Below are 14,601 nucleotides of genomic sequence, written 5' to 3'. Positions count from 1 at the left end.
CTTGAGCATGCTGAGGCCATTCTTATGAAACCACAGTAAGAGCCTAAAAGTAATTTTATCATTTGGCCTCAATAACTGAAATCAGAAATTCCAAGAAACCACTAAGAAGCAACCTCAAAGAGGACTCATGGCAATGGCAACCAGAGAAGTGCTTCTCTCAGCAGAGATCTATTGATCTATATCCCCATGATCAATTTCTCGAAGGCACTCCCTGTGAGGGAGCAGCAACTCCTTGTAAGCGACAGCACAAACATCCAGAAGCACATACGTTGCTTAGACCCCTACCTACAGACTCCTACAAGACAGAAAGTCTTGTAGAAAAACACTGGTGTTTTTACTAGACATTAATAAGGCACTGCCATGGGCAAAAAGTCTGTGCCACCATATGCAAATATTAACACGTTAACACAAATCAATTTCAACAGTGTCACAGCGACGAAGATTCTGAATGAAAAGTTTAGTTTCAAAAAGTTGCCAGATGGTTCGACTGACAAGACCAAAGTTATCTGTCTGTATTGTTGGTCTGAACTGAATTATCACCGTAGCACATCAAGTCTGAAATACCACTTAATGGCCAAACACACATCGAATGCGAATTCTCCGCCGCCTCCTTCAAAACCAGGTGACAATGCATGGCTTTCGACAGAGGCATATGGATGCTATGTTCAAAGGAAAGTTAAGAAAGGAAAGTTTAATCCATGGTTTAACTGCACTATAGCCTGAGTCCTAGTTTACAATGATGTGCACTTTGTAACTTTATTTTGGATCACCCTGTTTTGATCCCTTAGAAAGAGTTGTTGAAGGGGCTTTTTTGTAACAACTTGGCGACAGTGGCGAGGAAAAACTTCCTTTTAACAGGCAGAAACCTCGAGCAGAACCAGACTCTGGGTGGGCGGCCATCTGCCTCGACCGGTTGGGTGAGAGAGGAAGAGCAAGAGAGGGAGAGTGAGACAGACAGACAGACAGACAGACAGACAGACAGACAGACAGACAGACAGACAGACAGACAGAAAAGCAGTCAGAGACAGAGACAGAGAGACAGACATGCAGTCACAGTAACAGTGACAGTGGATGTAATAACAGCAGTAGCAGTTTCAGTGGATGTCAGGCAGGGCCAAGGCAGGAGACGCAGCTGAAATCCACAATCCAGATTCAGCCACTGTCCATGGGAACCTGCAAGACGACAAAGCACAGAGACTCCGGGGAAGGAGCTAAGTTAGTAACACGCCGTGGTAGGACATGAGAGCGTGCGGATGGAGAGGGACAGAAGGACGGAGGAGCTCGGTGTATCTTTGGATGTCCCCCGACAGTCTAATCCTATAGCAGCATAACTAGGGGCTGGTCCAGGACAAGCCTGAGCCAGCCCTAACTGTAAGCTTTATCAAAAAGGAAAGTTTTAAGCCTACTCTTAAATGTAGAGACAGTGTCTGCCTCCCGGACAAAGACTGGAAGATGGTTCCACAGGAGAGGAGCTTGATAGCTAAATGCTCTGACTCCTGTTCTGCTTTTTGAGACTTTAGGAACCATAAGTAGACCTGCATTCTGGGAACGCAGTGTTGGAGTAGGGCAATAAGGTACTATGAGCTCTTTAAGATAAGAAGGTGCCTGGCCATTTATGGCTTTGTAAGTAAGGAGGAGAATTTTAAACTCTATTCTAAACTTTACAGGGAGCCAGTGCAGAGCGGCGAGTATTGGAGAAATATGATCTCGCTTCCTGGTTTTTGTCAGAACACGTGCTGCAGCGTTCTGGAGCAACTGGAGAATATTCAGCAGCGAATTTGGGCAGCCTGATAGTAAAGAATTGCAATAATCCAGCCTGGAAGTTACGAATGCATGGACTAGTTTTTCTGCATCATTTTGAGACAAAATATGCCTGATTTTTGCGATATTACGTAGGTGAAAAAAAAGCAGTCCTTGAAATTTGTTTTACATGGGAGTGAAAGGACATGTCTTGGTCAGAGATGACTCCCAGATTCTTTACAGTGGTGCTGGAGGCCAGCGCAATGCCATCCATAACTGCTATGTCATCAGAAAGTGACCTTCGAAGATGTTTAGGGCCTACTACTATAACTTCAGTTTTGTCCGAGTTTAGCATCAGAAAATTGCAGGTCATCCAGGTCTTTATGTCATGAAGACATGCTTGTAGTCTAGTTAACTGACTGGTTTCTTCCGGTTTCATTGATAAATATAGCTGGGTATCATCTGCATAGCAATGAAAATTTATTGAGTGCTTCCTGATAATCTTACCTAAAGGAAGCATATATAAGGTGAATAGAATTGGTCCAAGCACAGAACCCTGCGGAACTCCATAGCTGACTTTTGTGAGCACAGAGGAGTCGTCATTAACGCGTACAAACTGAGAGCGATCTGACAAGTAGGATTTAAACCAGCTTAGCGCAGTTCCCTTAATGCCAATGAAATGTTCCAGTGTCTGCAATAGGATGCCATGGTCAATGGTGTCAAACGCAGCACTAAGATCCAGTAAGACTAGTACAGAGACAAATCCTTTATCAGATGCAATTAGAAGGTCATTTGTAACTTTAACCAGTGCTGTCTCTGTGCTATGATGCACTCTAAATCCTGACTGGAAATCCTCGAATAAACTATTATTGTTTAGAAAGTCGCACAGCTGATTGGCAACTGCTTTCTCAAGAGTTTTTGAGAGAAAGGGAAGGTTGGATATCGGTCTATAGTTGGCTAAAACCCCTGGATCAAGAGTAGGCTTTTTCAGTAGCGGTTTTATCACAGCTACTTTAAAGGACTGTGGTACGTAGCCTGTTGATAAAGAGAGATTGATCATGTCTAAAACTGAAGAGTCAATTAGAGGTAATACTTCTTTAAACAGCTTAGTCGGGATAGGATCTAAAATACAGGTAGATGATTTTGATGATGAAATTATTGAAATTAGTTGGTGAAGGTCAACAGGAGTAAAACAGTCTAAAACTGCGACAGACTGAGTAACAGTTTCTACGATTTCTGCGTTTGAAGACAAAACAGTACCTGTTAACGGCAGGAGTCGATGAATTCTGTCTCTAATAGTTAGAATTTTATCATTAAAGAAGCTCATGAAGTCATTACTGTTCAGAGCTAAAGGAATACATGGTTCAACAGAATTATGGCTCTCTGTCAGCCTGGCTACAGTGCTGAAGAGAAACCTGGGATTGTTCTTATTTTCCTCTATTAGTGCAGAGTAATAGGCTGCCCTGGCACTGCGGAGGGCTTTCCTGTATATTTTAAGACTGTCTTGCCAGGCGGACTGAAATTCTTCCAGATTGGTAGAACGCCATTTCCTTTCTATTTTCCGTGAAGTTTGCTTTAATTTGCGGGTTTGAGGAGTATACCATGGAGCTAACCTCCTATGTTTAATTTTCTTCTTTTTTAGGGGAGCAACAGAGTCAAGTGTCATACGCAATAATCCTGTAGCACTATCAACCAGGAAGTCAATCTGGGAGGGACTAAGGTTAGCATAAGACTCCTCAGTTGTATTGAGACATGGCATTGAATTAAATACTGATGGGATCATATCCTTAAATTTAGCTACAGCACTATCAGACAGGAGTCTGGTATAAGAATTTTTGCCTACTGGCTGGTAGTCTGGTAATATGAATTCGAAAGTTATTAAATGATGGTCTGATAAAAGAGGATTCTGTGAGGAGACTATTAAGTCTTCGATTTCAATGCCATATGTCAGAACAAGGTCGAGGGTGTGGTTAAAACAGTGAGTCGGTTCATGTACATTCTGGCGGAAGCCAACTGAGTCTAATACTGAGATAAACGCAGTGCTAAGGCTGTCATTATCAACGTCGACATGTACATTAAAGTCACCTACAATAATTACTTAATCTGCTTCAAGAACTAAGCTTGATAGAAACTCCGAGAACTCAGCTATAAATTCGGAGTAAGGACCAGGAGAGCGGTATACTACAACAAATAAAAGTGGCTGCACTGTTTTCCATTTCTCATGAGAAAGAGTGAGAACAAGGCTTTCAAATGAGTTATAGTCGAGTTTAGGTTTAGGGTTGATCAAAAGGCTTGAGTCAAAAATGGCTGCAACTCCACCTCCTCTGCCGCTGCCTCGAGGAATGTGAGTATTAATATGGCTCGGAGGAGTAGCTTCATTTAGGCTCACATACTCTTCAGGACACAGCCAGGTTTCAGTCAGACAAAATAAATCAACATTATGGTCTGATATTAACTCATTTACTAGAACAGCATTAGAGGACAGAGATCTGATGTTAAGGAGTCCACATTTAATTCTCCTATCTTGTTGTACTATTGCAGAGGTTGTTCTAATTTTAATTAGATTCTTATGTTTAACTCCTCTTCTCTGTACTTTTGGTTTACTTAGTTTACGTGGTCGGGGGGCAGACACAGTCTCTATGGAGTGTTGGGTGGGTAACTGCTCTAATGGAGGCGCAGAGAAGCGTGTAGGACTGCAGCTCTGCCTCCTGGTCTCAACTCTGAGTTGTCGGGGTTAGGTTCATAAATAAAATCGGTCAGATTTCTAGAGATGAGAGCTGCTCCCTCCAAAGTGGGATGGATGCCATCTCTCCTAATCAGACCAGGTCTTCCCCAGAAAGTCTGCCAATTATCAATGAAGCCCACACCGTTTGCTGGACACCACCTCGACAGCCAGCGATTGAACGATGACATGCGGCTAAACATGTCATCACTGGTCAGATTTGGCAGGGGTCCAGAGAAAACTACGGAGTCCGACATCGTTTTAGCATATGTACACACCGATTCCACATTAATTTTAGTGACCTCCGATTGGCGTAACCGGGTGTCATTACCGCCGACGTGAATAACAATCTTACGGTATTTACGCTTATCCTTAGCCAGCAGTTTCAAATTTGATTCGACGTCGCCCGCTCTGGCCCCCGGCAGGCATTTGACTATGGTCGCTGGTGTCGCTAACTTCACATTTCTCAAAATGGAGCTGCCAATAATCAGAGTTGGTTTCTCAGCGGGTGTGTCGCCGAGTGGGGAGAACCTGTTAGAAACATGAAGCGGTTGGTAGTGACCCGTGGGCTTCAGCTTGGGACTATGCTTCCTTCGAACAGTCACCCAGCCTCCCTGGTTTCCCGGCTGCTCGGGAGCTGTCGAGGGACGGCTAGCCAGAGCTGCACTTGGTCGGTCCGCACCGACTACAGGGGCCTGGCTAACTATAGCTAATGGTTTTGTTTCCATGGTGCAGAGCCGAGCTTCCAATTCACTAAGCCTCGCCTCCAACTCACCAAATAAACTACATTTATTACACGTACCAGTATCACTAAAGGAGGCAGAGGAGTAGCTAAACATGTGACACACCAAGCAGGAGAGAGCTGGAGAGGGACAGAGAGAAGCCATCGCTAGCTGCTAGGCTAAGTTGGTATAGCTAGCAGAGCAGACAAGCGCAGAGACAAATAAAATAGACGGTCGCTAAATAAACAGACTTATGGGTGCTTGAGCAGAACTAATGTTACTCTAGAGCGCGGATAAAAGGCCGCTGTAACAAAACACAGAGCAAATTACACTCAGAGGAACAAGAGCGACAAACGCACACTACTCATAAGGCAGCAACCAGAAACAGGAAGTGAGACGATACGCTTACCTCAGCACGTCAGCACCATGTTAGTGGTGAATGTTAGTGTGAAATATAACACTACAGGTTGTTTTCAACACTGACAGAGAATTGCACAGTTTGAAAAGAAGATTGAAACCCTGTCGACATCACTACATGAGGTTTCTTCAGCTTTGGAGCATCCTGGCACAGGTTTGACTGACACAATGCCCTGGATGTGACCTATCAGCTGATGAGGCTCTGAATATAGCCTCACCTAATGACACTTCTTACTGGCACAGCACCGGCGCCAAACCAAGAGCAATCCACTCTGGCTAGGCTTGACAATCTGATGTCGTCCACCACAAAGGCAAATCCAGCAAGAAATAAAGTAAGAGGGCACCAATGCTCACTCCACCAGTTGAACTCTCACTGCAAAACAGGTAAAATAACAGCAGCATTAATGAGAGGAAAAGAATTTGTTGATCATCTGAAAGAAAATGGAGGAAAACTGGGCTCACAGTTCAATGTAATATATTCAAAGAGGCTGTGCCAGCCTATAACAAAGCTATACATCTAGCAAGAACAGATTACTTTTCCAAGACTATTACAGAGAATGCTGGGAACTCTAGAATATTAGTCTCCACTATTGACCAGCTGCTCAGCACTGCCCCCACCTATCCACAGTTCTCTGCATCAAACTGTGAGGAACTTGCATCTTTTGTCTCTAACAAAATAATCACCCAAATCAGAAGCAGCATTGCTGCAGATGTTAACACAGATGAACTCAATAAATCCTTTGATTTATTGTAGATGTAACCATGGGAAAATCCCCTGCATTACATTCACTGAGTTCTGCAAGACTGTCAATGAGCCCAACTCATAATTTTAAACCTACTTCGTCATGAGTCTTTCTCATGATTATGGATGAACATAGTACACTGTGGGAAGAGATGGTTGTTCCTATGAGTGTCCAAAATACAGTGATTGACCACAAACCCATTCTGGAGGATATCAGGACCACTCCTCCTGGGACCATGAGGAGGGAGTGTCCTGGGGGAAGGACAATACATCTCCCTTGATGAAGAAAAAAGAGCTCTGAAACACTGCAACAAAGATGAGATTCAAATTTTAGGGAGAGTCATAATCTATGGATATTAATCTGTGGATAGTAGAGTCCAGTTTTGAAAACTGTCCAGTCAAAATTGAGTTGGAGTTATTGTTTATTCTTTATGTGAGCATTAACAATTGTTAATAAAAGTATATAGTTACATTATATTATAATGATATAATACAAGTATTTAACAGTTATATTTTGAAGATTTGTTGTGACTCTAAGTATATAAACAAAGAATAACAGCAATTCTTTGAGAGAGAGACAGAGCGATAAAACATATACCATCCAGAAAAAATATGTGCAAGTTGCAGATGACAATAATACAATAAAACATTAATGTGCAATATTGCAGTAGTGCTATAATATGTAAACATTGACTGTTGGAGTTTGTGAGGTTGGTGGAGAATAACCGTTTAAATTGCTGTTGTATAGTGTGATGGCTTGTGGCAGGAATGATTTCCTGAAGCTGCCCTTGTGACAGCAGAGCTGGAGGAGTGTATTGTAGAGGGAGTTCTGCTGTCTGTCACAAGGTGGTGAAGAGGATATTCACTGTTATGCATGATGGATAATTCTGTCCAGAGTCCTCCTCTCCACCACCTCCTCAAAGGTGTCTAATTTGCAACCAGTAATGGAGCCGGCCTTCCTGATCAGTTTGTTCAGTCTGTTGGTGTTAATGGCTCCAATGCTGCTCCCCCAGCACAATGCAGCAAAGAAGAGTGCACTGGCAACAACAGACTGGTAGAAGATCTCCAATATCTTGCTGCACACGTTGAATGATCTGAGCCTCCTCAGAAAATAGAGTCTGCTCATCCCTTCTTGTAAACCACGTTGATGTTGGTTTTTCTGTTCAGTCTGTTTTTCGAGGCACACTCCGAGGTATTTGTAATCCTCCACCACTGTGACATTCTCCCCTAGAATACACAGTGGGTGTGTCGTCATTCTGTTCCTTCTGAAATCAATCACCATCTCCTTGGTCTTGGCCACGTTAAGCAGCAAGTGATTGTACCAGACCATTCCACAAAGTCGTCCACCACTGCTCTGTACCCCTCCTCTCGTGCATCCTTTATACACCCCACCACCGCTGGGACATCCAAAACCTTCTTCAGGTGGTACAATGAGGAGTTGTACTGGAAGTCTGATGTGTACAAGGTGAAGAAAAAAGGAGACAGAGCAGTCCCCTGTGGCACTTCCGTACTACTTTCCACTGTCTCAGACAGAACACTACCCATTCAAACAAACTGCAGTCTCTCTGTCAGGTAGTCAGTAATCACTCACAGCTTCTCACTCAGGAGCAGTGGCTGAATGGTATTAAATGCACTGGAGAAATCAAAGAAAGTGATCCTCACAGTGCTGCCACTGCAATCACTCCCACCTGCACCTCATGATCATAAGTGATGTAAGGGCAACGGGTCAGTAGTTGTTAAGGCCAGATGGAGACTTCTTCTTCGGAACAGGAACCATGCAGGATGTCTTCCACAGTACTGGGACTCTCTGCAGACTCAGACTCAGGTTGAAGAGGTGTCCCAGGATCATGGACAGCTGGCTGGCACAAGTCCTCAGGACTTGCAGCCTTACCCAGGTGTAGCATCTCTGGCTTCCTTCTTACCTAGACCGCAGTTACACAGGGCATGTGGAGGGGATACTGTGGGGGATGGTAGGGGATGTGGGAGTTGATATCTTAGATACCAGTAGAAACCTTCTGTGTGAAAACAAATGCTTGGTTAAGTTCAACTTCAGTGGCCAATGTACAAAATAAATGCTGATGCACATTCAGCCAGTCATTGATTGGCCTGTCATAACACCAACCAATCCACAAACATGATGCTAAGTCATGACTCATCAAAAAAGGGTGTATGGGTCCTTCCCCAGAAAATGAAAAATAATTACACTTTTCTGCTATTTGGCATATATATTTGAAAACTTTAAGGGGATTATTGAAAACCTTCACTAAATTGTCTTTACTGCTCCATAATCTCTGACTTTATATTAAGGTAAACACTATATTTACATTTTGATCTCAATTATTTGTGCTATTATGGCTATTGAAAATGAAACTCATTCACTTCTAGAATAGCTTCTGCACTGTTGCCCCTTTCCTTGAAAAAGATTAATCTTGTCTGCTTCTCTCCAAAATTTTAAGGGCCCCAGATTCTCATGCAAAAACTATAACCAGAATGCAAATTCATTTAGTACCTTACCTTAGATACAAGTAGAAACCTTCTGTGTGAAAACAAATGTTTGCTTAAATTCAACTTCAGTGTCCAAAGTACAAAATATATGCTGATGCAATTAACCTTCAGCCAGTCATTCACTGGCCTGTCATAACACCAGCCAATCCTCAAACAGTCATGACTCATCAAAAACATGGCTAAATGCTAAATGGCAGCATTTACAAAACACTTTTATCCAAAGCACTTTACAATTTGGCTCTCATTCACACACCAACTGCAGTGACCTACCATGCAAGGTGCTGGCCTGACCAGAAGGAGCAATTTGGGTTTCAGTGTCTAATCAGAAGGACACTTCAACATGTGCTGGAGCTACGATTTCAAGTCATGACTCAGATACAATTCAGACAGATGTTTTCTCTGGAGAGTTGGAACTGAGCAAAGTTTGGACAAGGACCAGATGTCATTTCTGAGGCAACATGAGTTCAGTACAATTTGTACAATTTGTCTTCTGATAACTTATCTGTTCATTCACCTTTGAGTGTGTGTGTGTGTGTGTGTGTGTGTGTGTGTGTGTGTGTGTGTGTGTGTGTGTGTGTGTGTGTGTGTGTGTGTCTCAGCACAGCATAAAAGATCAGCTTCTCAGTTGCTGCTTTGTTGAGTCCAGTCAACAGAACACCAGAAATATGAAGTGTTACCTGGTGCTGCTGCTGCTGCTGCTACCGCTCTGCTCAGGTAAAATTACACACTCACTAAATTCAACTAAATTTAAGGCCGGATAACCAGTATGGAAAGACTTAAACTTTCTTTAGAGTTAGAGTACACTTCAAGGGACTGGGGGGCGGGGGGGGGGGGGGATAACATGCTACAGAATATATGATACTGCTTTTGAACTAAAGAACACCTTTACACTGGAAAATAAATTGTATTAAATGTCAGCATATTCATTAGTGGAACAATATCACACCACCGAGGCCTTCAGTCCAAACTGGCAATAAATCATATTTATATAAGGATTCTAAATTACAAACAACAGACTATCACTGGCTGCACTATGGCATGTCATTATGAGCTGCTGGTGATAAAGGAAAAACTTTCATCTAATTCAGCTAGAGCTTTTTTCTCTAAACAGTATTTGTTCTCTAAAAATGTTCTCATGTAATAATAAAAAGTATGCTTCATTAAAACTTCAAGTACTATTTACCAAAAAAGTTATTTAAGCTCATATACCAAAGTAAATGTAATTAGTTACTATTCCTCTCTGCCCCCTGGTGATTTGTATGGTTCACTGCAGAGCTGCTTCATCTTCACCAGTACATGCTGACAATGGTGTCATGCAAGCCAAATTCTGGGGGCAAAAATTGAGCTGGGGCATACAGGTCCTTCCCCAGAAAAAAAAAAAAGACACTTTTCTGCTATTTGGCATATATGTTTGAAAACTATAAGGCGATTATTGAAAACATTCACTAAATTGGCTTTAACATTTATTTAATATTTTGATGTCAATTATTTGTGTTAGTGTGGTTATTGAATATGAAACTCACTTCTGGAAAAGCTTCCAAACTGCTTCCCTTTTTCTTTAAAAAAAAAAAAAAAAGATTAATCTTGTCTGCTTCACTCCACAATTTTAAGGGCCATGGATGCATACATACATACATGCAAAAAAAACCTATATCCACAATGCAAATTCATTTAAAGAACTCAGATAATAAAGCCTTAGATGAAAGGCACCTGCATGTTAATAGCTGCATTTTCAAACACAATGTATAGGAAACAGCAGGACCACCAGTGAGACTGTGCTGACATCATCATAACAGCACATCACATTTTAGCCAGTTTGTTTTGTGACCTCTGCATCATGAAATGTCCTGCAGCTTTGGCTGCTAGCACGTCCTTTTGACACTGAAACCTTGGAAAAAGACAACAATTAGCTGGATTAGTCGTACTGAGGAGAAAGTCTGAATTTGATTACTATGACTCAAGATATGAGGAACTTATAACAAGCTCTTTGTGATGATTTCTAAACAGATGAATGGACATTATTCTTGAAGTCAAGATTCACTGAAGAGTGAATTAAGATGGGTCAGGGTTAAGGTTAGGGTTACCCTTTCATCATGCTGATTTAATGTGTTTTATCACTAGTTTCATTTAGCAATCTGTAATTAAGAGATGTACTATTTAACAAAATGACACGTCAATACTGTAGTATATAAGTATTTACTGTCACAGCAGTATAATAGTTGTATACTCTTTCTTGTGTAATACATCAGACACAAACCATCACTTTTTCTTGTTGTTTATTCTGATAACAGAATTATATCAGGTCCCTCACAGCCATCTTTGTGGAAACAAGCTTCAGAAAATAATTAATAAAGAAAAAAAATACTTCTGGCTGGCACAGTTGAGATGGTAGCCTCCCATGTTTTGCCAATCACTGGAATGAAACAGAGATGACAGATAAAGTTGTCCAAGTTGTGAAATCCATTGCCCAGAAGTCTTGTATTATATATTCGGAAGACTGTTCTGAGCAGACCTAAAACAAATGGACAGATAACTGCTAATGTGCAGAATCTGGAGAGACATTGAACCTTGAGTTGTGCATACACTGCCATGTTGGTCCTATAGGATGGCTAGTGTTTGCAAGTAATGTGTTTGTGTTTCAGCTGAGCAGTTTCATATCCAGTGCTATGGTGACGACTTCTTGATGGTCACCAACCTGCTGCAGGATTGCTCTGGCAAAGTCCAACAGGCCTGCTACACCAGAGGTAAGTCCTGTACCTGCTCACAAAGGCTCTGGAGTAACTTGAATTTCAAGTTAGAATTTCAGAGATTTAAATCTGTAAGTATCTGTCAGATCAGGATACTGAATAAATATTTACAGACTGGGTGTGGATTTTAAAACCTGTTCCGTGGCATTTGTGGAGGCTCTGAGGATGTGTTTCCTCTTTGCTGTTGCAGATAATAAAGAAAAGGGCTGCACTCAGCTGGAGAACTGCTCTCGTCCCGGCTGGAACTGCTGCTTCACTGACCGCTGCAATGCATGAGCCAATCACAGCCCAGGAAACTTTCAGACCTCATGATGTCAAATAAACTTGAGGGGGATCTCCCAGAATACAGTGTGGCATTTATCTGAGTTCAGAATATAAATGTGAATGTTTACAGTTAATCAGTGTCTGGACTTTGAATTGAATCACTGTTGTTTCTGTGGACTGTAATAAAGCAAGTAACATCCTGAGTTTTACACGACATGTCCAATAATTATTTTAAAGTGTTTCTTAAAATAAGCTGCAGTTTGAATGTCTACCAGGCTGCAGCAAAAATATTCTTGCTTCAAGGAATTTATAAGGTCGCAGTTAACTGATGCGTGTTATTAACAGCAATAATTTGATAAGGGTCACATAACAACTTGTTTTGGACTTGACACATTTGGAACTTGTGTGTGTGAAGTTGTGCTAAAAGAATTCAATGATTTGTCAGTTTTCAAAGCATTTATTTGCTTTTTTGCATGAAATCCTCAATACAGTCTGTCATCTGACAGGAATGGATGAGAGGAGACACGATTGGCTCAAACAAGTCACATGAACATCGTCATCATCATTATATGTTTCAGTGTTGGTACTGATCCATGAAAAATACTGTAATGGACCTTATTAACCAGTAAGGTTTTAGTCAGAGGAGTTGGACAAACCCACACAAGACGGATAGCCAAGTGTATAAAATGTATACTTTATTAATATTCCTAAAATTACAATAAATTAGGGCGCAGGGTTATGGTGGCTATATAAGACACAGAATGGGTAAGAAGCAGCCAGAGGGGAGAATCACAAATCAGGCTACAGAGCTCATCCCACACCTTAAAGAGCTAGATAGAAACTGGACTAGCATTAAACACACAGCACTCCGACACTGCCCGTATTAATCCCCTCAAGCCATCCACCCATCCCCCCCCCCCCCCCCCCCCCGGACATAAGACATAATTACAATAATCAGACACGGACACAAAACACAAATAAACACTTAACTCGCCCGTTGGCGAGGACTGCCCCCGCCCCAGGGTCTTCGCTTGATGCGCCGTCCGAGGGGGGAACAGCACTTCGTTGGGCGGCGCGGACAGACAGGACCCTGCTCTGGAGCCAACAGCCGCAGCACCAATGCGGACGTGCCACCGGCAACCAGCTGGTGAGAGGCGGCGAACAGCAACCCCAGTATGACCCCAGACCTGGCTATCTAAAGGAGGCAACCAAACTCCCCTCCTCACCAGAACGGCTCCCCTTACTTTCTTCACGTCGGCAGCCCTAACCAGCTGCGAACGCCCCTCCCAAGCCCCAAGGAGTGCCAGCCAGCAGACTGCTCCAATGTGCGTCTACAGCCCACGGGTCACTGTCTCTTTTAACACCTCTCCTCACCAGGTGTATGTCATTGTCTTTAATTAGTCTCTCTCTTGCAGAGAGACAGCTCCACCTGCTGCCTCGCTACAATACAACCCCCCCCCCCCCCCCCACACACACACACACACACACACACACACACACACATCCTCATACTCGCCTTGCCCCTCCCTGATCATCCAGGTGAGTGGTGTGTACAAGCCCCTCAGACAGACAAGCATAGAAAAGATGAAGATATTAAAGATGAACAGTATTTAAACAGCAAAACCAAAGACACCATCATGACATCATGACATTCAAAATACATTTTGATCAGAAATGGTCCGGAAGAGACAAAAACCTGCAGACCTAACCCTGCAAACCCCTGAGTTACTGACGCCAGGTCTTCTGCGGTCTTGGGGAGGTAGATGACCCTGTGGCGAATGGCCACCACCTCCTCAGTAACTAATTGGGCGATGCAGTGAACAGTAGAGTGAGGCATCCCAAACACCCTTGCCACCATCCTGTAGGATGTCCCACACGCCAGCCAGAAGAGGAAGACCGAGGTCTCTGTTGTGGCACCCCATCCGTGTCGCCTTTCCTTTCCCCACAGCGCTCTCCCAGCCGGAGATAAACGTGCCGCCGGTGTTGCCGGAGCCGCCTCTCCTCTTCCTCCAACAAAAGATATATTAAAAAGAAAAAATCAAAACTTCTGGCTCCATGGTCATCTGTCTGTTGTCTGTTAAATGTTTGTCTCCGTACGTGTTTTTCCCGGGTTAGGAGGGAAGATGTTATGACGTCGTGACGCAATCAGGAAATGCTCCGAAGGCTAGACCATCCCATTGACTGATAGTTGATGCGGCTGACGGAGAAGCCTCTGAAGCCGTGGCCTCCGGCGGCTGCATAGGCTGGGTCCTCCCAAGGATGCAGCCACTGAATGGGGACACACCTACAGAGTTAAAGGAAGGTGTTGAGACGCTGTCAAACTGCCAAGAAGAGAGAGGAGGTGAAATTATTTCTCCTCTGACTCAACAACCCTAACCCACAACAAAAGAAATCTTTTGTTTTTGTTGTCCTATGTTGCATCATACTTATTATGTTTGGTAACACAAAGGATAAATAGGATAAATCTGATTTAACCCTCCAGCAGCTGACAGTTTGACATGCTGTTGTAGTGTCCCACTGTGACCAGCAGAGGGCGGAGTCTGCATGTTGCATACATGTCATTTAAGCATTAGGGTGGAATAATGCTGCAGGGTCAGAAGTTTTCTGTCTCTAAATGAATTTGTTGTGTGTGTGATTAAGCACACACTGTGTCCATTTTGTAATCCAGCCTTGATTAAAGATAAATCCTTCCACATTATCTTTCACTGAGCTGCAGAGAAGATCTCTTTGTCCTTGCTCTAC

The 14,601-nt window shown here is 42.9% G+C and overlaps 2 protein-coding genes across 2 annotated transcripts in view; one reads left to right on the top strand and one right to left on the bottom strand.

The window, feature by feature from the left end:
• LOC139341288 (uncharacterized) overlaps nt 1–14,601 on the bottom strand; it is a 209,831-nt gene that overhangs the window by 1,016 nt on the left and 194,214 nt on the right. The window lies entirely within an intron of this gene.
• Nucleotides 9,514–11,871, top strand: LOC139340928 (uncharacterized). The gene is made up of 3 exons (XM_070977069.1): nt 9,514–9,562; nt 11,491–11,592; nt 11,786–11,871. The coding sequence occupies exons 1-3, from the start codon at nt 9,514–9,516 to the stop codon at nt 11,869–11,871; spliced, it is 237 nt and encodes a 78-aa protein (XP_070833170.1).

The sequence above is a fragment of the Chaetodon trifascialis genome, chromosome 13, assembly GCF_039877785.1.
Source record: "Chaetodon trifascialis isolate fChaTrf1 chromosome 13, fChaTrf1.hap1, whole genome shotgun sequence".
In the NCBI taxonomy this organism is placed as follows: Eukaryota; Metazoa; Chordata; class Actinopteri; order Chaetodontiformes; family Chaetodontidae; genus Chaetodon; species Chaetodon trifascialis.
The sequence above is the reverse complement of the archived record's forward strand: the minus strand, read 5'-3'. Positions and strand labels throughout refer to the sequence as shown.

Coding starts and splice junctions, on each gene's coding strand:
- LOC139340928 (XM_070977069.1), top strand. CDS start 9,514: ATGAAGTGTTACCTGGTGCTGCTGCTGCTGCTGCTACCGCTCTGCTCA. Junction 9,563..11,490: donor GCTGCTACCGCTCTGCTCAG/GTAAAATTACAC, acceptor TTTGTGTTTCAG/CTGAGCAGTTTCATATCCAG. Junction 11,593..11,785: donor ACAGGCCTGCTACACCAGAG/GTAAGTCCTGTA, acceptor TTGCTGTTGCAG/ATAATAAAGAAAAGGGCTGC.